The sequence below is a fragment of the Cyprinus carpio genome, chromosome A8 (genome assembly GCF_018340385.1).
Source record: "Cyprinus carpio isolate SPL01 chromosome A8, ASM1834038v1, whole genome shotgun sequence".
NCBI classification, from domain to species: domain Eukaryota; kingdom Metazoa; phylum Chordata; class Actinopteri; order Cypriniformes; family Cyprinidae; genus Cyprinus; species Cyprinus carpio.
In genome coordinates this window covers 23891444-23918702 of record NC_056579.1, presented here as the reverse complement: position 1 = coordinate 23918702, position 27259 = coordinate 23891444, and the positions used below count along the sequence as shown (strand labels likewise).

General features: G+C 38.1%; 1 protein-coding gene across 5 annotated transcripts in view; it reads left to right on the top strand.

The window, feature by feature from the left end:
- Window positions 1-27259, top strand: part of LOC109058305 (espin-like) — a 71032-nt gene that overhangs the window by 26363 nt on the left and 17410 nt on the right. For 4 of the 5 annotated variants that reach the window (XM_042762906.1, XM_042762905.1, XM_042762903.1 and 1 more), the window contains exons 5-9: window positions 16-147; window positions 2939-3170; window positions 4593-4867; window positions 13667-13828; window positions 17736-17958. In XM_042762906.1, the coding sequence (XP_042618840.1) occupies window positions 16-147; window positions 2939-3170; window positions 4593-4867; window positions 13667-13828; window positions 17736-17958 (1024 nt within the window). The remainder of the gene's footprint in view (window positions 1-15; window positions 148-2938; window positions 3171-4592; window positions 4868-13666; window positions 13829-17735; window positions 17959-27259) is intronic. The other variant, XM_042762904.1, reaches the window with a different exon arrangement.

Here is a 27259-nt window from a genome sequence, read left to right as displayed (position 1 = left end):
TGATTCTCTGTGTAGTGCTGTCAGATTCTGGTAGTGAACGGAGTGGATCTGGGGATACGGGACCAGGATGGATTCTCAGCGGCAGACCTGGCTGAATACAACGGGCATCAGCAGTGTGCCAAGTACCTCCGCACTGTTGAAAACATGGTGAGATACAGCACAAACACTGCTGCAGACAGTCTTATACAAGAGTTTTTACAACAACAGCAAATTAAATTCTCATCAGAAATGCTTACATATCTCTGTTACATTCTCAATATGTTAAGGAAATATATTTTCTTTGTTTCTTGTAATTTGCTTTGTTAAGCCTTTAATATTTTTATATTAATGTTTGTAGGTTAATATAAATTTAGGGTCTCTTTAACTTCCAGTGGCAGGTGTTAAGGTGGATTTACACTGACTCTTGGCAGCATCACACAAAGTAGAAATTGTAGAAATGCAGTCAGCAGTCTGTTTATGTATTTGTTTATTTATTTATTTGGTCCAATTTGGGAATGTGTTCAGTAATGGGGATTATCAAGATAAAACAGGATAAAATTTAAGATTAAAATGTAAGTTTAACCCTATAAAGCCTACTGTATCATATTTGATATGCAAATTTCTAAGGCCTCTAAATTGTCAGCATGACCAAAACTTTGCTGTAAAACCTGTTGTACACAATCTACTACCTGCCTTCTGTCATCTTATTGATAGTTTATACTTTTTTAGCAAGTAAAATCCCTTTTGTTATAATTTTAAAAATGTCCTACAGGTCATGGTTCACATTTCTTTTATCTGTGAAACTGTTACTAAATGCAAAAATTACTTAATAATATTACAAGTGACTATATTGTTAGTAATATTCCAAGATGAACACTTATTGGACTGAAGCAACTTAGGTTTACTTGATTATCCATGCATCTTTTGTTTAAAAAAATCATGCTAAATTGTGAGTATCAAATATGATCATCAGGCTTTTGAGGAATGTTTGTTCATCTCTCAGTCATCATTGTACTGCACTGCATTATATGTTTTGCTCCCCACAATAAATACAGAGCTTTGATCGTAAAAAAAGGAAACAACAACAACAAAAAAAACTAAGCATTTTAAATATCATCTTACTAAGACATAAGAGGAGTTGGGCTATAGAGTGATAATTAATATTTATGCATTTCATGTAAGCAGTCTGCTATAGTGTTATAAAATCTATGATTTCATATTTCAGGGTTTACAGGGTTAACCGTTTTTTTGAAGTCCTGTTTACTTCTTAATGAGTCAAATTTTAATGAAGAAAAATAACCACCTTTAATTAGATTCATCAGATGTTTGTGAGCATGTAGAGAATAGTGCTTGCATGTCCCCAGTGTCGTGATGTGGTTTCTCACCCCCTCATCATCTGCAGTCTCATTCGTTACTACCTGTAATTAACTTTTGTGTAATTAAAGGAATTCCCCACCTTAAGCACTCTCAAGCAGTTTGCAACACAAGGACTATTGCAAAAAAAAAATAAAAAATAAAAAATCACTTATAGACATCTTTAATAGGATATTTCACTCAAAAATGAAAATTCTGTCATCATTTACACAACCACAACCTGCATGAGGTTCTTTTTTTTCTGCTAAACACAAAATAAGATATTTAGAAGAATGTTGGTAACCAAACAGTTTCTGGGGCCCACTGACTTCCGTAGTATTATTATTTTTTTCATACCATGGAAATCAATGGCTACCGTCAACTGTTTAATAACCAATATTCTTCTAATTTTTTTTTTCTTTTTTGCATGTTCTACAGCTAAAATAAACTCATACAGGGTTGGAACAACTTGAGAGTGAGTAAATGATGACAGAATGTTCATTTTTGAGTGAAATATCCCTTTAAAGGGGATACTATTAAGAGAAATGGGAATTTTGTCATTAATCACTTACCTCCATGTTGTTCCAAACCCGTAATCTTTGGAACACAATTTAAGATATTTTGGATGAAAACCGGGAAACCGGGAGGCTTGAGAAAAATACTGTTCAAGCGGTCCACGAAAAGTACGAAAAGCATTGTCAGAATAAATACTCCATCTGCCATAGACTGGACCTTGACAGTGTACTTTTTGTTTAAAACTTGGCTCTGTGTCTCTCCACTATGGGACAGTCACAAGCCTCCCGGTTGAACCACTGATGGCAATGGACTATTCTGACAATGCTTTTCATACTTTTTTCTGGACCTTGACAGTGTATTTGTTTCAATCCAAAAATATCTTGCATTTTGAAACTCCCGGTTTTCATCCAAAATATCTTATATTGTGTTTCAAAGATGAACCTTCTGCGTCGAACCTACGCCGTAGCTATGTCATAGGTTGTGCATAGCTAGCGTAGCCTATGCCTTAGCCTGACGTGCACCTTTCCAAAAATCTAACAGCACATCAATTCTACGCGGACAGCAAATGCTGTGATTGGTCTGCTGCAATCCCTCCCTCCATATGTGTTTGAGTTTTGTGCGTGTTTATGTGCACTTTATTATATTTTAATGTTACACCTTCTTATATAAAATAAAACAAAGCAAAGAACAAGTGTCTTATCATTTATTATACTAGAGTTGTCCATACATCAGTTAGTTGTCCTCGAAAGAACCATTTTCTGTTGTCTCCTGCCGTGGTACAAGTCCTTGTGGAGATGGAAAGAACTGCAGACTAGTGGTTTGCATGGCTTTGTCGTGGTACTGCAGGTTGCACGTCAAACACGGACAGCACTAGCAGTAACGTATACATGAAAAACTGACGTATAAAGAAAAACTGACGCATAGCCTGTGGCGTAAAGGCTATGACGTAGGTCCGATGCAGAAGTATAAATCAGCCTTAAGTGATTAATGACAAAATTTCCATTTTGGGGTGGAGTATCCTTTTAAGCTCAACCTGCCAAAATAAGTGTCATTATTCTTTGCCTTACAATAACACTAGCTTTCGTCTCAGAGTGTGGAGCACCGAGTCTTGTCACGGGACCCTTCGACGGATCTGGAGTATAAGCAGCCAGACTCAGGCCTCTCCTCTCCCAACACCACCCTGCCCATCTCAGCCCCTGCTGCAGCCCATTTCGACATCTGCTCACCCTCCAGCTCGCTGTCCAATTACAACTCGGCAAACTCCAGTCAATCCAGTACTGGAGAGAAGAGGAGCGGCACGCCTCCCTCACGAGGACCGACAGGTCAGAGAAACTCACACAGATGGGCTCTCCTTATTTGTGTTAATGAGCATTTGTGTTGTATTTGCTAAGTTACTGTAATGCTAATATGTATGTATAGAAGTTTGGGGTCAGTATTTTTTTTAAATAAATAAATATTAATATTAATAAAAAATTATAAAAAAAGTAAAAAAGCATTTATAATGTTACAAAATATTTATATTGCAAATGAATGCTCTTCTTTTGAAAATGTATCATGGTTTACACAAAATATGAAGCAGCACAACTGTTTTCATCACTGATCGTAATCAGAAATGTTTCTCGAGCAGCAAATCAGCATATTAGAATGATTTCTGAATCATGTGACACTGAAGACTGGAGTAAAATTCAACTTTATCATCACAGGAATAAATGAACTTTTATAACATTAAAACAGTAATTTTAATTTGTAATGGTAGTTAATGTTATTACTGTTTTTACTGTATTTTTGATCAAATCCAACCTGTTAATTCCTTGATATATGAAGTCTCCTAATGAACTTTTTATGAAATGTTCTCTTCCCATCTCCTGCATTGCTGTGTTTTGAACTCCCCCCTCTTAAGTGACAATAGCCCATGTTCTCAGCACATACGTTTGCTCAATGGGGTGTGTTTGAAGCAGTATGTTAACAATGGTGGGAAAAGTTGAGTTTGCTGAAGCAGAACTCATTCAGAACAATGTTGCCATAGTGTTGTCCAGGCAACCTGCTGTGAGGCTTCCCAGTAATGTCCTCTAGTGGACACATTTAATACATTCACATACAGCAGAGCTCTGTTCATGTACATAATTTCACTACCAGTCAAAAATGTGGACCCACTTGACTGCATTATGTTATGAGCTTAATCTTTCAATGATCATAAATCTTTTTATTTGTCCCGTAGCTAATTTTACACAATGATTGCAAAATTTGTCTAAAAAGGTTTTATTTAATGAAAAATTAGCCTTATTAAACAAACTATTTTGTTTAAGCTTCTTCTTTTTTTTTTTTTCTGGGGCCTGAAATGGAGGAATTTGGGTCAATACTGCTAATTAAACAATATTTTGCTGAATGTGTTTTTGTACCAGTTGGCCAGTTGCCATTATTTAGTTCGTGAATTATCATAAGTAGAGAATTTTAACATTTAATTTTCACAATAAATTTGACATAATACACAACATTATTGATCTAAAGGGGATGGTTGGGGGGATGCTTTTTGTATTTTTTTCCACCAGGGGGATGCCACCCCCCACATCCCCCCTGGAAATTCCTGAAATTTGAAATGGCCAGAGTGCAACATTTCACTCTTTAAGTTTTTTTCCCCCCATTAACATACCCCCCCCCCCCACCATTTATTTATGTATTGATTGATTGATTGGATGATGTTTGTCTGAATCCATAAATGATTAAAAAAACGTGTTTTATTGCAGGAGGTGAAAATTCGGCCATTACAGACATGCAGGCCTATATGAACATGCTGAACCCTGATGTAGCAGACGGCTCCCAGAATGCAAAGGAACATCCTGCACACCTGCCGCCCCCTCCAACATTTCCCCCTCCTCCACCTCCATCAAACTCCTCCCACATCCCCCCTCCCCCACCTGCCTACCCCCCACCCAAACCACCTGAGGAGGAAGCGTCCGCTGAATACCTGAAGGTGAAGAAAAACCTTCGCCGAGTGGACAATGACGTAGTCAAAAAAGAGGTATGATATATATTTTCTTTTCTTTTTGTTTAAACATCGGTCTTAAAGTTGTAATAACCTAAAAATCTATTATATTTCATAAGATAAATTGAAAAATTGGAGTTTGTGAAAAGATTATAGGGGGTACAATGCTGTTTCATGCATTCCGAGTTGCTTACACTGTTAAAGAGTTGGATTCTCATGCTAAGAATGGACAAAGTTAAAAAAAAAAAAAAAATTTGAACGTATGATGGATTATTTCTGTGCCAAAAATTGCACTTCCGGGTTTGTGAGAGTTTTTTTTTTCGGTCGTGGCTCTTAATGACGTAGACCAGAGTATGTGAGTGGAGCGGAGTGGGAGTGGAGCGCGGAGTGGAGCGATGTGATTTTGACTGGAGCGAGGAGCGGATTTTTTAAAAGTCGAAGCGTTGTGGTTTTCACTCGCTCCAAGAGCGCTCCACCACTGCTCCATCACGAGTACAATTCATTTTTACAAATGTTATATAACAAGAACAACTTTCACATATCTTTACTCTGTAAAGTTTTTTATTTTTATTTTTTATTTTTTTACATCCATGACATGTCCAAAATAGTTGTTTTAATTACAAAAGCAACTAATTCTTGTTAGCAGGTCCTCAACCCAAGCAGATGCTCTACACTCCATTGGTAACCCCCCAAAACACTAACATACCAGAAACTCTCCAAATTTCATCATCTTGATAAAAAAAAAAGCATAAAATAACATTTTATTTCAACATTTTTTATCTATTTTAATATTTGCTCTAAGTATTTTTGTAAGTAAATGAAATTTTTCATGTTTTTAAATGAAAATTAACTTTTTTAAATAAACAGAACAATATCAAAAAATTTTTTTTTGAGTGTAGAGCAATACTGCTGTGAGAATAAGATGTCGAATAAAATAGCCTGACGTTGTTCTGTCCCTGAATGTAGACAAACTGAGCCTCCAAAAACTGTGCAAACTTATTAGAGTGAGATTACTAAATCTTATCAAATTGTTTGAAGTTGTTATTTTATTGGAAGTGCTTGCAGCACACTCTTTCCTTAATTATTCTTAACATACTGTCCGTTTATCATAAAGTTGTACCTTTTTGTAATGTAGCAATAAGATATTCCATATTATAATAATAATATAAAATATATAATTATACAGATAATAGACAGTTGTGGTTACATTGGTTCATTTTTTTTTTTTGCGTGACTCAGATCTGACTCGAGCTCAAACATACACCTCTATCAAAAGTCATCATCTTCTGTGTCTGTTGATCAAACAGATATGAAGCCATGACGACTAAAGACCTGAAACACAATGTTTATTCACAGAACATAAAGGAATCATTTGTATTAATGGACAGTATAGAATAAAAGCCTAAAAGCTTACATGAAATGCTGTACAACAGTGAACAAGAGTGAATTGTATTTTATAAAGCACATATTAATGGTTTATTCTGCATGACCATATTCTACATCCCTAATCTGACCCCATACCTAAATTTAACAACTACCTTACTAACTATTAATAAGAAGCAAATTAGGAGTTATTGAGGCAAAAATCATAGTTAATAGTTAGATTATTATTATTATTGTATTATTATCATATTATTTAGCTCTTTAAAGTGCATTCTGTAAAATATGTCACAAAAAAAAGTTAAAATGGTTTGTGAATGGTGTTTCAAGTGAAGACTAGTTATTCAGCTTTAGAACAGAACTAAAGATTTCAGAATAGTTTATGATTTTTCAGCCACCATTGTGGTGTTAATGACTGAACGTCTTAAAAAGTTAAAATAAGTGCAATCAAGCAATATGATATGATGAATATATAACTCACTTAATTACAAAGACCAGCTTGCATCCTGTGTAACTAAATATTCCATAGAGCTTTAGTTATTCTGCGTCTAGGCCTATAATAGCAAAACATTCCCTGTGGATTTAACACAGAAACATCTAATTAACCAACACTTACCGTCAGCTCATGCTTTTTTAATTGGCATGGAATACATATGTAGGTGTAAAATAACACCGTGATTAGCTTTGACAGTAAAGCGGCACAATATGCACTAATTAATTGTCCATGAATCACAGAGGTTTGTCATAAACAGCACACAGTGGTGCACAGTGGCCATTAGGAAGCTGGATAATCAGACCAGCAATGTATCTTCTGTTGTCTGGCCAACAAACATCAGTCTAAGAGCCCTGTGCATGCTAATCAACACAGCGAGGCAAAGCCCAGAGCAGGTGCACGCACATGGTATGGACTCACACATTCATATAGAAAACAACACAATACTACTTTTGTGTTCCCGTTAATGAGGACTTCCATTAGCTGAACTGACCTCCCAAAAGCTGTAATGATGTGCTGCATGATGGACTTGACATTCATTTAACTAATTAAACTGTCAGATATGCCAGCACAGCCCAACTCACACATTCTCTGATCATTACTGGGAATTCAACTGTGCTGCAGTACAATTGTTGGAGTATGAAGAGCAGATAATGCACTTATTGTCCTCGATGTTTGCAAAGTATTCGAAGTAATAGTTCAGATCTTCCCATCAATCAAACCTTGTTTGGATGATTACTGGACTAACTGATGAGAAACACAGCAGAATTTAACACTACACTTACTATGCAATTAATATATGTATTCAGATGCCCCAAAAAGTGTCCAGACACTTATTTTATTTTCTTTACTTTACTATACATTTCACTTTATTTTATGATGAGTTCAGCTCCAGTTTTAGGCACTTAAACAGTGCAGGTAAAATCGTGGTATCCATTATTACTTTATTCATGGCGTAATGAAACCCTGTCCATGGCCTCAGACCCCCAGAATGACCCTCTACCTGACCCTTGTCTCTCCTCTCAGACATTATCTCTTTCACTGAGCCACAGAATGATGTTGAGTCTCCAGAAGAAAAGTGTAGCATATCCTACGGATGTGGCAGCCTTCGTAACATTAGAAAATCCCCCATTTTTTTTAAGGAGATTTTCATTATCATAATGGCACAGTTGCAGAAAATATGTCCCTCAGATTTCAATACCTGTAAAAAAGGTGGTGTTTACAGTAATGCACTTACTGTGCATCAGTCTATGGACAATGCACTGGAATAACAATGCACTTGTGTTGAACCGGCTTAAATCATATCTTTCAGAACGTTCTCAGTTTGTTTACCTGGGTACTAATAGATCTCAGACTGCGCCTTTGTGTCAGGGTGTCCCTCAGGGGTCAGTCTTGGGACCTGCATTATTTAATGTGTACATGATGCCAGTTTGAATATGTCCAATCATTAAGTAAAAATCTATACATGCATGTGTGTGTTTGTGTTACTCAAAAGGTCCTGTAAGCTGAAAAAATGTAGTGTGTATAAGTAGTGTATACATAATGTAAGTGCATTATAGTGATATTTCATGACCTTGACTGACTTTATCCAGTCCATAATGAACTTCATGGATCTGAAATATATTCAACTTCTAATGAAAATAAATACTTCAATAAGCCATGAAGAAAACTACTAGAATCGATCGCCTCAAACCATATGCAGTCTGCTTTTCCTTTTATGGTCAAAGACTTTAGGCTACAGAGCAGCTGTGTTCCTTTGGGGTTGAGCTGAATGCGAGGCGGGATTTAGAGCAGATTATATGTGCCTTCTTTTCAGGTGGTGAAAGCACATCAAAGTTTTAATGTATTTTTTTATATATATATTTTTTTTTTTTTCAAAAAGAGAGAACTTACAAATGAGATTTCTTCATCTCATTTGTTTCACCAATACAACAATGGGTTTAAATAAAGAGCAAAGAGAGATCTCAACAGTGTCACACGATTTTCCAAGATGCCAAAGTCTGCAGTCAAAAGATTTCAATTCGAACATTTTTCCCATCAAATGATCTGTGCTGTCATTAACATTAACTGCTTAGCTCTAAATTCTTACTACATATCAGAAATTGACTCTTTTGTTTAAATGTTATTTCTCCTAAAAAGGTGTAAGACAGACATAGATACAAAGAGATATATAACATTCATATGTACGGACAGATATGTGATGCACATGTAACATGAAGAGGTGTAACAGAGAGAAATTTAATATAGACTGTTTATTTCAACATATTGACTGTATTACTGTTTGGAGGGCAGAACACTGGAAGAAACAATGTGCTCTCATGGAAAAACAACCTCTTTCTTGGGTACCATGGTAACCTGAGTATGCATAGCAACCGCATACTGGCACAGTTCTTGGTTGTGTTTAGTCTAGTTCGACTCACTCAAGGTTAGTTTGTTTATAGAGCTCAAATATATTTGAATACCACACCATTTACTAACTCAGGTCCATATTAGGCTATGATTCGCTTCGCGTACACTAGAATGTTATACGAGTTCACCTGGATTCACTTTTGGGTTTATATTTAATATACTTCATTTGACATAACTCCAGTACACTTTAACAACAGAGTCTTATTATGTTTTATTTTTAATTCAAACTGCTCTGCTACAGTCTTATCACACACTTATCACACGCTTGTTATTTCCATAAATCAGCTACCTTTGAACGCATTTATTTGTAATCAGATTCTCTTTAGTGGCCGCTGTGCATAATGCAATCCTTCGGCTGGTGAGAAAGCCGAGTCAGAGCGGCCATGCTTAGCCACTGTGTCACAATGCTTTGCATAAGAGACCACGAGCGCTGTGACCTGTGGTTGGATAACAGGTAAGCAGTGAAGTCATCGCTCTGGGATGTGATTGTTGGGTGGGAGGCTGAGGGGCGGGGAAAGGCAAAGCGAGCGTCAGGTAGAATGGAGATCTTGTGACACCTGTTCATCTACCGGCTCCTGGTTTAAACCTTTGTGTAGGGTGACAGCACTGTGGAAAGAAATAAGGGCAGTCAGAAAGGGTAAGACTGCAATTCAGTGTTATTTTTGATGAAGTAATGATGGCAGCAAGAGTTAAAACTGTGCTGGTTTGGTTGATTTGCGAATACCTCAGCTTTGTGTGTAATTATATAATTGTCTATGCAATGGCTGTGGGTTTTTTGATAGTTCCTCAGGTGTGTTTTCCATTATAATTTGTGTTTAGTTCACATTATGTGTTTTAGTTTAGATCAGTAGCCTCAGGTTGCTTGACTAGATATCCTGTGATAACCTAGAAAATCTTTCAAATGCATTGCATGCAAAATCAGATAAACATTCAAATGCATGAATAGCACTGCATTCATTTCACTCAACTAAGCTTCAGCTAACGTTACTGCACACACTTTAGATCTTAAGATGAGTCCCTGTACAATGCAAACGCCTGAAGAATACATACTGGTGATGAAAAATTCAGCAGGTTTTAAATAGGCTCAAGTCCATGCACATTGTATAGAGGTCAGCTAGCCTTTCAAGCAGCGATTTCCCTGAGATATGATAATCAAACCATCTGCACTGCACTCTGCAATGAGGACAGTGCTCTAGACAACAATGCAAACTGGATGCTGGAAGGACATAAATGAATAATACCATCCTCAGGGCCGGCATGAGAAATAAAAAGCCACAGATCACAGAATTCAAATTCTTTGTCACGGATGTTTTTTTTTTTTTTTTGGGTGTATTTGCTTTCAGATAGAGATTGATATCAATATAGAGATCAATTTTCCTTTTGTTTGACCAAAATGGATTGTTTTGCTATTGAAAGGTATCACATTCACTTTCTTCACTACTTCACTATCTAACTTTATTTGTTTTAGAATTGCATTGCATAAGGTTGATTACTATGCAAATTCAAGGACTTTGCATTAGGAAAATCTTAAGAACAGGGAAACAAAGCATTACCTTTTTTGTGTTGGAAATTTCTAGAAACTCTTGAAACCACATCTGAGATTGCTGTAATGTAATTTCTATCCTCCTAAACACAAGTGGATAAAACTGGTTTTAGGTCAGTGGTGAAGATTCACTATCATACACAAGTGAGTGACAGCTACAGAAAGTGAAACCGTTTGGTGCATTGATACTGAAACAGCATTCAAGGGGTCAGCTGGTCTCTCTTGTTGCCTGCTGTGTTATTTGCTTCTTAGGAGCTTAGAAATCTATGTTAAAGTTCAGCTTTTGTGCCATGAACAGTCTTTTTGTTTTCAGGCAAATCAGCTGGACTCACATGAGGCTTTGCCACATGAACACAATAGGAATTATTAAGCATTTATGTGGCTTAATGTGTCAGGATTGCCTTATGTGAAGCAATATGGGATGAAAGTTCAGATTTCTTGTTCTAGAATTGTGTTAAAAAATAGCATTGGTTTGGACTGTCAAAATTTTGTCTGACAAATTATATGACAAATTTCACATTGACATTTCTTACGCCTGTCTCATAAAAAGTTAATATAACCTCTTTTTTATGGCGGGTGTGTGTGTGTGTGTGTGTGGGCAGGAAGACAATATTCAAATATGTGAAGGTCATATGACCTTTCAGTGACAGTAGTTTCCACAGTGTGACATGCTATAATTCATCTGGAACTGTTTAACATTTCCTGTATTACAATAATGAATAGTTTTGTTGTTGTTGTTGTTGTTTATAAGCACATAATATTTGAGAGACTACATAATATATTTGCTACAATGAAAAAAAGGCTACAAATGGATGGTGAAAAATGGTGATTTGTTATCTAAAAAATACACTCCCTGACATATATGAGAATTTAAACTTAAAATCGTGATGTTTGTAAAATGTTCATAGACATTACTTTTCACCCATACCCATGAGGAAGTAGTGGCCTAATGGTTAGAGAGTTTGATTACTAACCCTAAGGTTGTGGGTTCGAGTCTCGGGCCGGCAATACCATAACTGAGGTGCCCTTGAGCAAGGCACCGAACCCCCAACTGCTCCCCGGGCGCCGCAGCATAAATGGCTGCCCACTGCTCTGGGTGTGTGTTCATGTGTTCACAGTGTGTGTGTGTGTGTTCACTGCTGTGTGTGTGTGCACTTTGGATGGGTTAAATGCAGAGCATGAATTCTGAGTATGGGTCACCATACTTGGCTGTATGTCATGTCACTTTTTTATCACTTTTTTAACACTTTTTTTTATGTTCCAGCATATTTTCCTCTATTTAATATTTTTTTTAAAAAACGTTTCATACATTTTATGCTGTTCTATACGGTGCCCGTAAGGTGACATGTTCTGTCCACTTAGTTTTGTCGTGGCCACAACATCATAACTCAGGGGAACCTGATAATATGTCATTGCCACGTGATATTAATTTTGAGGGAACGTCATATTAACTTGTGGGAACTTGATATTATGTCGTGGCCACGAGATCATTTTTTCATCCTTATGTTGAGGGAAAGACATATATTTCTTGTGGCCATGAGTTTAATGGGTAAACAAACCTGCGTGACCATAGCAGCCCGGGATTATCAGAGATGGATTCATTAATATTTTATTTTGAATTTAGAAATTATTAAATTATTATATTTACCACAGGCCTTGGCTATCGGACTGTATTACGTGCGATAGTCAGTATTCAAATTTATCATGAATAAATGTTACATAAAGTGCATAATATAAAATAGGCCTACAAGAAAATATTTTTATCCATCCTACAGGCTTATAAGTCCATTAACTGATAGTCTTTTTCTGTAATATTTGTATATTATTATTATTAGCCTATTATTATTGGTTATATTTTTATATTTGTTTATATTTATTTTCCCCCTTCATTTGGATCTCTTTACTTAACGTTCTGAATAGTTTTGTAATAATAGCCTACTGTAAATGCTTGACATGCCAATAAAGCTTTGATTATGCTGACTGGAATTTTTGCTGGAATGCAGTTTAAATTTTACATATATTGAATTTAATTTTGGCTAATTAATGGACCATAATAATAAATACTATAGTATTTCATTGAGGAATTAATCATTCATGTAGTTTCATTTGTAAATGAAAACACAACACGCTCATTTGTCATCACACATGGGCATAAATACAATCATAAAGTTAAAATTTATTGTCATAATTGTCAGGCGTTTATTTACAAAATATATGGTAGGCTAGCAAATACTAGCATAATTATACAAAATGTTAACTAGGTAAAGCGATACACAAATTGAAAGGGGAAATAAGCATATATAACAATAAATATATAAATATATCTCTAATAAGTTAATGTAATAATAATAATAATAATATACAAATATTAAATGAAATGTTTAATGTTAATAAAAATGTTTAGTCTATTTTTGATAATCCTGGGTTGCTATGGTCAAGCAGGTTTGTTTACGCATTAAACTCATGGCCACGAGAAAAATATGTTGTTCTCTCAACATAAGAAGTTGTGGCCACGAGACAGAAGGATGTCGTTTCCTCAACAAAATGATCTCGTGGCCACGACATAATATCACGTTCCCACGAGTTATGTCGTGGCCACAACAAAACTAAATGAACCGACCATGTCTCCTTTTGAGCACCGTAGTTCTAAGCTAATAGAGTACTGAAAAAAAAATGTGTTTGTGATAATGTTCTGTTTTGATAGGGTTTAAAGTTACTTCTGCTATGTTGGAGTTTTAGGTATTACTATTGCACTGAAGAGTAGAGCCTGTGGTTAGAGCAAAGATGGACCAGAAATATGATTTTATTTATGATGCATCCTGCTCTTTTTAAAACACAATAACTGTACACATACAAATGCAGTGATAATCTTTTTTCTAGTTTTATTAACAGACTCATGTGCATTACTGCTAGCTAACAACTGATGCGAAAAGGTTTCAGTTAATTTGATGTTTCTAATTTGAAAGATTTTATGTTTCTATCACTAAACATGTGCTGCTCATTTCTCCAGCAGCTGAATCCTGGCGAGAGCCACGAAAGGCTTCGAAGAGTCGACTCTAATCGAAAGTCCCGCAGCTTCAGCAAGCAGCCCAGCACTGGAGATTACTACAAAACCCTGGGTAGCGATACCGCAGACCAGCACCCGAACAGAGCCATGGCACCCAATGAGGAGGTAAACAGCAAATTCTGTTTCATGGTCAAAAATCTCCAATTCCAGATGCTGTTGCATCTTAAGTCTGGATTCTGGACTTGTGTTTTAGTGATCTCAGGTATACAGAAGTACACACACACACATATATGTTTAGGTCACACTTATTTTAAGGTCCAATTCTCACTAACAAACCATTAACTTTGACTTTTGCCTCAGTAAACTCCTAATTTGCTTCTTATTAATAGTTAATAAGGTAGTTGTTAAATTAAGGTGTTGGGTAGGATTAGGGATGTAGAATATAGTCATGTAGAATATGTGCTTTATAAGTACTAATAAACAGCTAATATCTTAATAATAGGCATGCTAATAATCAACTAAAGTGTTACCATATATATATGGATATGTAGTTCAGCCAAAAATGAAAATTTGATTTCCTCAGCCTCGAACTTGAATGAGTTTCTTTCTTTTGTGCAACATAAAAGATATTTTGAAGAATCTTGGTAACCAAACAGTTGATGGTCCCAATTGACTACTGCAGTATTTTTTACCATAATATTGGAGGCAATGGGGACCATCAACAATATGGTTGCCAACAGCAAGCTGTTGTTTCCTGGACAGCCAACTCTCTTTGGATGACTCAAGCTAGTGTCACTCCCTCACCTGTCACATTACAATACAAATTCATGCAAGGTGTGGCAGCCCAGAGTTAGCATTGCAGTTCAACGTTTATTGTACACATATTGGGCTGCTGGGTAAACAGTGCTCAGTGCTTTCTTTGTTGTGTTATGTAAGTCTGATGGCTGTGACCTGGCACAGATTTCTCCTATTATAACTGCAGTTTGATTCATCGGACGGAATATTTGGGGAAAAAATATCTTTATATAGCAGTTGTTTTTCCTAGTCAACAATGATTGATTGGAGAGCAAATTTGGTTTTCCTTTTTGTTTTATAAGAGTGGTTCACACAAAAATGAAAATTCTGTCATAATGTATCCTCATGCTATCAAACCTGTATGACTTTGTTTTTCCCATGGAACACAAAAGGAGTTATCTAGGAAAATGTCCAAGCTGCTCTTTTCCAATTGAAGGTAAATGGTGACGACATATGTTCCTTGTCCCTGTCCACTTTATATACTGTTCCATGCAAGAAAGAAAGTCACACAGGGCTACGTTTCCCGAAAGCATAATAAGCCTACTACAGTAAGTAGATCGTACAGATTGTACAGACCAATGGTTTCTATGATCTACTTAAGTTGTAAATAAAACAAAGATTGTTGAAGTATGTAAAGAAAAGACTACTTCAGACTTTCAGAAATTTCACATTTAATTCACGGTTTCTTGCCATACCTTTGTAATTATTTGTGAAATGAACTAGCAATTTCAGAGTAAAAAACCCATCACCAAATTATTTTTAGTGTGACAACACGATGGTAAATGATAACAAAAATGTCTTGTCTCTGTCTATTTGAATTAACCCTAAGGATTTTTAGGAGAAACGTCTGAGACAAGATACTTAACTAAGAAATCCATTATCCCGGCTGTGCTAATTATTGGCATACATTTTTTTTGGAACACATTTGAGACAAATTTGATACTTAAATAAATAAGAACTCCTTTAATTCTTGAAAGAAATTACTTTTACCTCATGTGAGGAACATGCATAATGTGAACTAGAGAGAGAATCAATATCAGCATTTCATATGGCCCCTTACTGCTATCAGATCTAATCTTCATTGAGCCAATTAGATGCCAAGTGGGGCGTCTGGCCTCTTGATTGAACCAGATGGTACTCCACATGTCCCTCTGGGCAATGACCCATTAACACGGACATGCATGCGACATGAAACACACCATATGCTGGAGACAGTGAAGATGAGGAGGAGAGGAGGGGATAAGGGGCATGTGTGTGGCACGTGTCCAGGAGGCGGGGGTGCATGGGGTGAAAGGTCAGGGCTTGTTTACTTGGCGACAGTTGCAGGGGCGGGCAGGTGGTCTCTGGAGATGCTGAGTGTGAAGGATCGTGGCTCTTAGCTTAGCAGATGTCCTTTCATTCCAGCAAACCACTCAATTAGATTAATTATGTATTCATCACCAGCTGCAGTGCATATGGTGGGGTGCAGTGGGGAGGTGTGTTGGTCAGATTAAGTGGTTTTGGGAATTGTATTTGTTATGTTACTCTGTCAATGACCATTTTAGTGTCCAAAATTAAAGTGAACTTTATGCCTAAAGCCTGACATACGAAATAATAATTAGAAAGAAATTTATTTATTTTTTAAATGGATAAGTTTACTGAGCTTTCAGACAAAACGAGCCAAAAATATGCAATTTGGAGCAGTTGCTGATGTCAATATGACCAAAAAGTTAAGATGAAGTTCTGATAACTTATAAATCAATGAGATCGTTATAGCAGATTACTTACATAAAATGCTTATAAATATCAGTTGTCACTCTGTATATCCCAATAAGATGTCTTATGGCCGGTTCGGACGGTAATTGTTTCTCATGTGGATGTCTGTAAAAATAAATTTACATATCACCTCAGTGGTGATAATAATGGTGGTTTTGTGTTGTTATATTTTCAGAGGGGTGAGTTCTGTGATTCTACGAACCTGGGAACGCTCTGTTCTCGTGTGAAGTGTCATATTTTTGTGTTGTGTATAATATAATTTTTTTTTACAAAATTTATTCTTATTATTGTGTAAAATGCATTTAATAATATATAATAAATAAAATAAATCCGTGTATGCTTTTTTGCTTGCTTGATTCAAGCTTGATTCAGTTTTCTACCCCAACCCCCCACATGATACACGGATTCATGTAGAAGATTGTGTACAACAGGTTTTTCAGCAAAGTTTTGATCATGTTGATAACTTAGAGGCCTTTGGGTTTTATCTCTTCATTTACTCACCCTTATGCCATCTCTGATGTTTATGACTTTCCTTCTTTAGATGAACAAATTTTTATTTTCTTTTTTTTATTTCTATTTTTATTTTAGTAAAATAATCTGTCTCTGAGCATTTATATATACTGTAATGCAAGTGAATGGGAAAAAAGCACATGCAGACATCATGACAACCCCAGTGGATGAATCAATGTCTTCTGAAGTGAAACTATGCATGTGTATAAAAGAAATGCTAACTTAAAATAATTGCTTCCAGGCAACCTTCATACACACATTCATGAGAGGGTCTGAAAGTATGTTATGAAGCTTGAAGCATGTTTAAGTCAAGCGTAAACAAAACTCAATCGTAAATGTGACAATGGCATTTGAAAGTGAAAAAAAAAAGTGAAAGTCCTATACTCGAAATTGGTGCTCTGCATTTAACCCATCCAAGTGCACACACACAGCAGTGAGAAGTGAACACACCATGAACATACACCCGGAGCAGTGGGCAGCTATATTCAGAGCCCGGGGAGCAACTGGGGGTTCAGTGCCTTGCTCAAGGGCACTTCAGCCATGGGTATTGAGGGTGGAAGAGAGTGCTGTTCATTCACTCTCTCCCACCTACGACTCCTGCCAGCACTGAGACTCGAACCTGCAACCTTCTGGTTACAAGTCCAAATCTCTAACCATTAGGCCACAGCTGCCCCCTGCATTTGGTCTGAAGTGATGATTTATAGTGAAAAAGTATATATATATAATCTGTGTTTTTCTTACACACACTTATTGTTCCACTTTAGAAGACACTGATTCATCCTCTGAGGCTGTATTACTCTCATAATGGCAGCATGTGTTTTTGGAGATTCAACATTCTGCTGCCCAATTCACTTGCAATTGGTTCTTTTTCTACCGATCTGAAGAAAGAAAGTCATAAACATCCAGGATTGCATGAGTTTGAGCAAATGATGAGATTATTTTCATTGATGGGTGATAGTAGTAAATATTTTAATGTTGAAATCTGCTGCACTGTTACCTGTTCCCTTGACAGGGTTCTGCACTTTTGGAGGAAGCGTCAGACACAGCGCCTGCTCCTGAGAATGGGACAGGAAACACAGAGGATCTACCCCTTCCTCCTCCACCACCTCCTCCACCCATCCAGACTCCACCACCTCCTCCACCTCTTCCATCAGAGCTGCCCCCTCCTCCTCCTCCTCCACCCACCACCTCCACACCGGCCCCTGCCCAGCGCCGCATGTCTTCTTCCTCCAGCAGTGAGTACAGACACATCTCATCCAGAACTTCCTGCTTCAGCACCACTTTTTCTCTCTCTAGGAAATAAATGGTGGTATAAAGCATTTAAAGATGTCATATATTATTATTATTATTTTTTTTACATTTTCATTGTATATTTCACAGCAAGTAACAAAATACTGCAAATGTGAAAGCATTACACAAGCCTGCCATTGTGGTTACTCTGTTTACCGTTCAGTTCAGCAGGGCTTAAAGGTAGACTGTTTTTGTTAGAGAACCTTTAAAAGGGTGTGACAGTGATCTGCCCCCTGATGCAGCTGGATACACTGATGGAGAAGGAACATCTGCTCGCCTAACAGCACTGAGATTTGGCGTGACCTTTTATAAATTTAACCATGGACAATGTGAACACCATTTAAGACTTGTAATCGACTGACCTGACAATGCTTAGGGGTTATGCGTTTAACCCTTTCACTCGTTTGACCCTATGCTCATAGTGTGAGCCCTTTAATCTTCTCCTGTCCCTAGAGGGTAGAGTATTAGTGTCACAAAGTGATGACAGGTACATATGTGTTATGTCACAGCAATGAAAGAGTACACACAATGCATTACCGGTCAAATATTTGAGATAATTAAGATATATTTGTTTATGTTTTTGAAAAAAAAAAAATTCTTACAGTACAGTAATAACAGTAATTGTGAAATATAACAATTTAAAATAACTAGTTTCTAACTTAATATATATTGTAAAATGTATTTTATTGCTGAATTTTCAGCATCATTGCCACAGTCTTCAATGTTACATGATCCTCCAGAAATCATTCTAATATATTGATTTGCTGCTCAATTCTGATCAAATGGCTAGTTGCATGTGGCCTCCTTGTTGGATTTCTGATCAGTGAGTGTGGGTAAACATACTTCTGGTTTTTCTAAATGCCAGTGCAGAGAGCCGGAGGAACTTGAATATTACCTTTTATATATGTTTACAGGATTTATAATATCACTTAAAATACAATTAAGAGCTATCATTACTATACTATATATGTTAATTTAGCCAGTGGCAGTTGAAATGTGTCGTATGTTTGGGTCAGGCAGAGGAGAATGAATGAATGAAATACACAAATACACATGATCTTTTCCCCTTAGCAATTATTTATGTAAATGTACAAATTATTGTAAATACATAGGCTAAATAACTTAAGTTTTAAAATAAAACATTTCAAAACAATAAAAATATAACTTTAGACTATGTGGCCTATAAAAACAAGTAAACATTATATTGCATCTTTACTCATCAATAAATATATTATTTTTCAAAAATGTTTGTATTACATGGACTTTTTTGTGTAAATTGGGGAATACATAAAGCGATTCTTCTTAAAGAGGCAAACAGACACAGGAAGTGCTTGTAATACCAAGTTTTAGGCATTGTCCAAATAAGTACAAGCTAGAAAGAGAAGGAATAAATAAAGAGAAAGATAAAGTTTTTGTTTTTTATTTTGTTTTTTTTTAAATTTAGGATGAAGTTAAGTAGCGTTGAAATAGATGAGTTTTCAGCTGTCACTTGAAAATTGTCAGGGATTCAGCATTCCGGATAGGGGTGGGAAGATCATTCCACCAGCCAGGAATGGTGAACAAGAATGTTCTGTAAAGTGATTTTGAGCCTCTCTGTGATGGTACCATGAGGCGTCGCTCACTAGCAGATCTCAGACTTCTGGAGGGGATGTAGATTCGTAATAGTGAGTGGAAGTAGGCGGGTGCCAAGCCTGTAGCTGTTCTATTTGCAAGCATCAATGTCTTGAACTTGATGCGAGCCTCAACTGGTAGCCAGTGCAAGGAGATAAAGAGAGGTGTAACATGGGCTCTTTTGGGCTCGTGGAAGACCAGTCGTGCCACTGCATTCTGAATCATTTGTAAAGGGTTTGATTGTTCTGGATGGAAGTCCAGCCAGAAGAGGATTGCAGTAGTCCAGCCTAGAAATGACAAGGGTCTGGACAAGAAGTTGTGCAGCATGCTCCGTTAGAAAGGGCCTGATCTTACTGATGTTGTGCAATGCAAACCTGCATGATCGATCAGTCTTAGCAATGTGGTCTTTGAAGGTCAGTTGGTCATCAAAGATTACACCAAGATTTCTGACCGAAGTTGATGGGGTAATTGTTAGAATAACCTAGCTGGATGGTGATATTATGATATTGAGTTGTAGTGGCAGGGAAGACAAGAAGCTCAGACTTTGCCAGGTTGATATTCTTCCATCCATGCCAAGATGTTCGCCAGGCAGCCTGAGATTCATGCAGCTACTGTTGGATCATCTGATTGAAATGAGAGATAGAGCTGTGTGTCATCAGCATAGCAATGGTAGGAGAAGCCATGTGCCTGTATGATGGGACCCAGCGATGTAGTGTATATGGAGAAGAGGAGGGGTCCAAGAACTGATCCCTGAGGAACCCCAGTGACCAGTTGATGTGCTTTGGATACCTCCCCTCCCTGAAAGTTCTACCAGTGAGATAGGATTGAAACCACCGAAGTGTAATCCCTGTGATGCCCAGTGATGAGAGGGCAGACAGGAGGATCTATTGATCCACAGTGTCAAAAGCAGCAAATAGATACAGCAGGATAAGAACTGATTATTTGGAATCAGCTTTTGCAATCCGCAAGGCTTCACTGACTGACAGTAGCGCAGTCTCAGTTGAATGGCTACTCCTGAAACCTGACTGATAAGCGTCCAGTTCGTTGTTCTTTGAAAGAAACAATGATACCTGGTTGAAAACAACTCATTCAAGGGTTTTTGCTATGAATGGAAAGAGAGAGACAGGTCTGTAGCTGTCTGTAAGTGAAGTGATTAATGTAGGTTTTATGAGCATTGGGGTTACCCGAGCCTGCTTGAATGCAGTGGGGAAGGTGCCTGTGAGGAGAGATGTGTGTGCGTCCTGGTAAGAGTGTAGGAGAGATTGCTTGGAGAATGTGTGAGGGGATTTGGTCTAGAAGGCATGTTGTAGGATGGCTTGAGAGGAGAAGTTTTGACACTTCTGCCTCAGTGAGGGGACAGAAGGAGAAGATGGGAGTTTTAGCAGTGGGTGTGGTTGGTTTGAGGTCCTGTGTGTGGGGGGCTGAGAATTGACTACTGATTGTTCTGGTTTTGTCTGTGAAGAATGTGGCGAAATCATCAGCTGTTATAGAAGTGGTGGGAGGTGGTGGAGGTGGACAGAGGAGAGAATTGAATGTTTTGAATAGATTACGTGTGTCTGGAGTGCCATTGATCTTGTTGTGGAAGTATGAAGATTTGGCAGTATGGACTTAAGCAGAGAAAAATAAAAGCAAAGACTGATACATTTTCAGGTCTGACGGATCGTTTGATTTGTGCCATTTATCTCTGCTGCCCTGAGTTTGGTCTGTAGCATAAGGCTTGTCCAGATGAATGTTGAAGTCACCAAAGACTAAAAGTGGACTGCCATCCTCCGGGAATGAGGACAGCAGCCCATCCAAGCTCCTCTAGGAAGGTGGCTGGAATTGGCTCAGGAAGGCAGTATATTACCACAATGTAGAGGTTTATAGGAGCTGTTACAGTAATTGCATGAGATTTAAACGACTTATAATTGCATAGGGGAGAGTGGGTTGAGTATTTCCAGTTCAGTCCAAACATATTTTCAAATGACAACACAGGCTCTAAAAGGATATCCCTGATATTCTAATTTAAAGGTTTTATTTTATTTAATTAATGCAAGCTTTTCGTAAAAAATTACTGTTTGAGCTGCTTATACACCAGACAGATAATTATGATTCATGCAACAGATGCTCTTAAATTCATTTGCACAAACCAGATAAATATTAATTCATAAAAACACAAACACGGTTCTTTTAAAAATGCAAACCTACAATAATTATGTTAAATTATACAGATACAGTTATAAATAAGGTGACCAAATAAAGTTAATATGAGTCCATAATGCAGGTCAAAATTCAGCTCTTCGAAAATGTACAGTATTGCACATTTGAGTGGTTTGTGTTTGAATAAAGAGATCCCCTTGGATTTTGACTAACCACTGACGCTGTATCTTGATGAAGCACACAGAGGAACGCAATAACATAATGAGGAAGTTCTCTCTTGTCTTTGATATACTACTATCCCGTTTAATTTGAAAAACATTGTATCTATCTAGCCAAGTTTTTTGTGAAAGTTTCCTGTTACAGTAAATGCGAAATAATCATAACCGAAACTTAGCGATGCCATCTTGTGCAACTAGCCAATTACTATCGGTGCTCAGTTATTATTAATAATGGTTCTTATTATCAGTGTTGAAAACTATTTCTGCTGCCTAATGTTTTTGTGATTTTTTTTCAAAACACTTTAATGAATAGAACTTTGAAAAGAACATTCATCTCAAAGTATATCATAGTTTCATAAAACATATTATGCAGCAAAAACTATTTTCAATATTGATAAAAATCAGAAATGTTTCTTGAGCAGCAAATTAGAATGATTTCTGAAGAATCCTGTGACACTGAAGCCTGGAGTAATGATGCTGAAAATTCAGCCTTGCATCACAGGAATACATTTCTATCTATATATATATATATAGAGAGAGAGAGAGAGAGAGCGAGAGAGAGAGAGAGAGATAGAGAGAGAGAGAGAGAGAGAGAGAGAGAGAGAGAGAGAGAGAGAGAGAGAGAGCTGGAGTAATGGAGCTTTAGTATGACAGGCAAAATACATGTTTAAATATATTAAAATAGAAATGGTAGATTTGCTGTTTTTACTGTATGTTTGAGCAAATAAATGCAGCCTTGCTGAGTAGAAGAGATTTCTTTCAAAACCATTTAAAAATCTTACTGACCCCCTTTTGAATGGTGGTGTATTTTTTTTATATTGTATTTATAATATATATTAGTGTTAGGACATTGCAGACCATTTTCTTGTGCAAGTTTCAGCACAAGAACACCTCAGTGCCCCCCTTTCAAAAATGTTGCTTCCACCGATGTTCTCTGAACATCTCCATTAAGAAACACCATTAATCTAAAGTGTTTAAGTAATTAATATGAAAATTAGCATGACTGGTATGTGTGCTTTGGTGTCAAACTTCGGTTTACGTATCAGTATTTGCTTGGATTTTCAGTCATGGGTGAATGTGCAACCAATCTAACATCCGATATAAAATATTCATGCTGTTTAGTCTGCAATCCTACACCATTTATTTAAAGCAGATGTTGTGGATATCAGAAGACATGTCCATGTTAAGTCCAACTCTCAATATCACGGAGTGCTCTCCGCAAGCACAAGCTTAGAAAGAGCCACAAGTTAAATCTTACGAAGTTCCAGTCTGTTCACATGAGATCTGGTGGCCCACTCATTCCAAAGTCTGTTTACGAATTAATGTGCATGGGCTATTGTTACTTTGAATCGGGTTTAGTGTTGTACCATTTACTTAATTGTTCTTCCTCCAAGGGAAACTTGACATGTCTTCGGGACAAAACAATATCCGTGATGTGTTGAACAATTCAGTGTTATGTCAGGGAAAGGTAGCACTTTATACTGACTCGCTGACTGTGGAATTACACCATCAATTTGCATCTGTTGTGGCCCCCTTGAAAGAGAAAACATGAGCAGTGAATGCACAGACACAAAGTCCAAAACTCTCTAGCTGGTCACCTGATTGCCTTTTTCTGTTGCAAAAATTGCCATTTCATTTAAGGTACTCAATCATGAAATCATGAATTTCTTAATTCATCCATCATATTTAGGACAGCTAAGATGATAAAATAGATCTAGTAAGTGCTGTTTGCTGACAAGCATCATTTCACTATTAATATTTTTTATACACTACAGGCAGGGCAGGACTTAGGCAGGCGGGGGCCCCTGGGCTTGAGGTTATGTTTGGGCCCTATACCTACACTACAAATGCCCTCAAATAGAACATCATTATGGAGTAACACAAAATGAACAAACATGCTTTGAGGTTTATAAACAGTACGATTAATATGCAACATGTCTAGGCTATAGTCATAATTTAAATGTAATATTAAATATTCATTATAATATAATAAACAGGATGTGTTCTCTCAGTTTAGAAATCAAAACACTGAAATAACTTTGAGCAAAAAAAAAAACAGATGTTGGCTTATTAGTATTATAAAAGTTATTGTTATATCTGTGTCCTCTTATGTCAGGTTCTTATTTAATCAATAAATTCAATCAAATAAAAAGACATGCTGACTATTAAAAATCAAATTAAGTCACTATCAACAAAATTTATAGATGGATTGTGCATAAATGTTAAGTTTAAATATTTCATTTTAATGTAGAAATATTAAAAATATAAAATAAGCTACTTTTATTTAAATATGAAACTACAACCCAAGTGACTGTCTTAATGATTGAGTTGAATCAACCAATTCTTTTTAAAAAGCTGATTCATTTAACTTTGCAAACGACTACTTTGAATCATTTACTGGTCCGTGTAACCCTGAGGAACAAAACACTTTGGAGATGCAGCGGTTCTGCTGTTTGTTCTATTTTCTTTCTGACATAGCAAAACGGAATTCTGTAAGTTGTTGTTTACTATACATTTGCGATCTTGCGTATTGTATGCATCAATTTTTTTTGTTAAATAAACAAAATCACTAGTTAAAAAAAAACCCTGAGTATCGGTATTTTTTTATTTGAGTATTGATACTTTCAATACTCGCTTCAATAACGATATATCGATACTTCAGGATTGATACGCCCATCCCTAGCCAGTAAGCAAACACATAGCAACCTGCTAGCAGCCATTCTTGCAACCACTTAGCAATTTCATTGTAACACCATAGCAATCACCGTCTCGGTTACGTATGTAACCTTCGTTTCTTGAAGGAGGGAATGGAGGCGTCACATCTCGCTTCAAGAGACCAATCTACTTTGAGTGTAAACTAAACGAGCTCAGCAGTGGTACAGCAGCCATGGCGATGGGACATGACATCTCCGTTCCCTCCATCAGGGATCGAGGGTTACATACATAACCGAAACGTTCCCTTTCAGTCAGTCACTCTCAACGTCACATCGGTGACCGACGAATTGGATCCTCTACCAAAGTGCCATGGATGGTGCCACTTCCAGTGCCTTGTGCGAGCCGCCTGCACCCCTTTTTGTGCATTCCGGGGTTTGCAACAGGAAGACCATTCACCGTTGTCGTGGCACTACCCAGTCAGTGAGATTGGATAACACTGGGAAAACATACCCGTTCCACTCGGAACAAGGATGCTGTGGAAGCTCCATCCTTCCCAAAGGAGGTTTTGGAGGCAAATACACATATGAACATCCGTTTAGGTGCATATGGAAAATTGGAGGTGATTGTAAACCTCTTGGAAATGGCAGAGGTCTGCAGAGGAAACACGGGCTCGGAGGCTATACCGTGGACTTTACACATATGGGATCTACTTAGGTCTCTACATATGGAACCCAGCCCTCTACCGGTTCTCATGGATTCATCGAGTGAGGGCCTGGCGCCAGACGCTCCGCCACATCTGGCTGCCGAGGGGATGGATGAGCTTGACAGGGTCTACGATACAGATTCTCTGAAGCGGTTTTAGCAAGCCCGAAATGAATCCAGGGCCTCTCAGTGCTTCTTCCTGTTTGAGGTGAGAACACAGGAGGATACCAGCTTCACACGAAGGCTATAGAATCTAGTGAACGTGTTGGGGGTCACCCAGCCCACAGCTCTACAAATATCTGTCAGCGAGGTGCCACGAGCCAGCGCCCAGGAGGATGCATCACTTCTAGTAGAGTGAGCTTGCAACCTGAACAGGCAGGGCACACCCTGTGCCTGATAAGCCAGGGTGATGGCATCCACAATCTAGTGGGCCATCCTCTGTTTAGAGATGGCCTACCCCTTCTGCCGGCCTCCGTAACAGACAAAGACCTGGTCTGAGGTCCTAAAGCTTTGTGTTCGGTCTACGTATCATCTCAAGGCTCAGACAGGACAGAGCAAAGCTAGGGCTGGGTCTGCCTCCTCCGGGGGCAGCGCTTGCAGGTTCACCACCTGATCCCCGAAGGGAGTAGTGGGAACCTTGGGCTCATATCTCAAGATTACCTGGGAGTCAGCCAGCCCAAACTCTAGGCATGAATCGTCGACCGAAAATGCATGCAGGTCCTCTACCCTCTTGATGGAGGCCAGTGCAAGCAGGAGCAGAGTTTTTAATGAAAGAAACCTCAGCTCAACTAGGTTAAAAAGGCTCAAATGGGCCTTGTTGTAGTGTTTTAAGCTCTAAATACAGGTCCCAAGAGGATATGGAGGGGGCCCGGGGAGGATTTAACCTTCTAACCACCCTAAGGAACCTGATGACCAGGTCATACTTACCTACTGACTTCCTTCCACAGGGTCATGGTTAGCAGTGATTGCAACGACATAGACTTGAAGGGTGGAGGGAGACAGCCATCGTTCCAGCCCTTGCTGCAAAAAGGAAAGCACAACCCTGATAAAGCATCTCCGGGGAGTGCAGACCACCTTGTTGGTTGATGTACGTAACGGTCGCTGTGTTGTCTGTTCGGACCAACACGTGCTTGCCTCATAAGCGCCCTTTGAGATGGTTCAAGGAAAGGCGCACTGCTAACAACTCTAGGCAATTGATATGCCAGTGCAGATGGAGGCCCGTTCAAAGCCCCGACACTGCGTGCCCATTGTGCGTGGCCACCCAGCTGGTGGTGGAGGCATCCGTGTAAACCACGGCATGCCTGGAGACCTGTTCTAGGGCCCCTTTGCCAGGAGAAATGTAAGATCTGACCACGGGGTGAAGGTTTGGTGACAGGCTGGTGTAACTTGGATGCCATGCAACATCATCTCTAAAAAGACACACCCGTAAATGCTCTTCTTGAGAAAAATCTCTTTTAGTGTGCTAAAGTGCACAGGGGAGATGGCCGCCTGCAGCACAAACAGGGGGTAGTGCAGCCTGATGTGTGCAACCCACTCGACCAGGGAACCACCACCGCTGAAGAGTCGTACTGCCAACAAGAAGAGCTCTCAAAAGAGAGTGCTGAACTCGTTCAATCTTTTTCTCTCAGTAGAGTAGTCAGGAGCAGAACAATGTCACTCGGCTCAGAAGCGAAAAGTTGGTATGCATTGCACCCGCTGCCTTTTTATGCTCACGCTGTGATCAGCTGCAGCTGGATGCAATAACTGCATGCCAATTTGCATTTGCTCGTTTAGTTTACACTTGAAGTAGATTGGTCTCTCGAAGCAAGATCCCAATTTGTCACCGACGTGACATCGAGAGTGACCGACTGAAAGGGAACTAGCAACACTCTAACAACTATCCAGTATCCCAGAGCATCTACCTAGCAACGACCTAGAATAT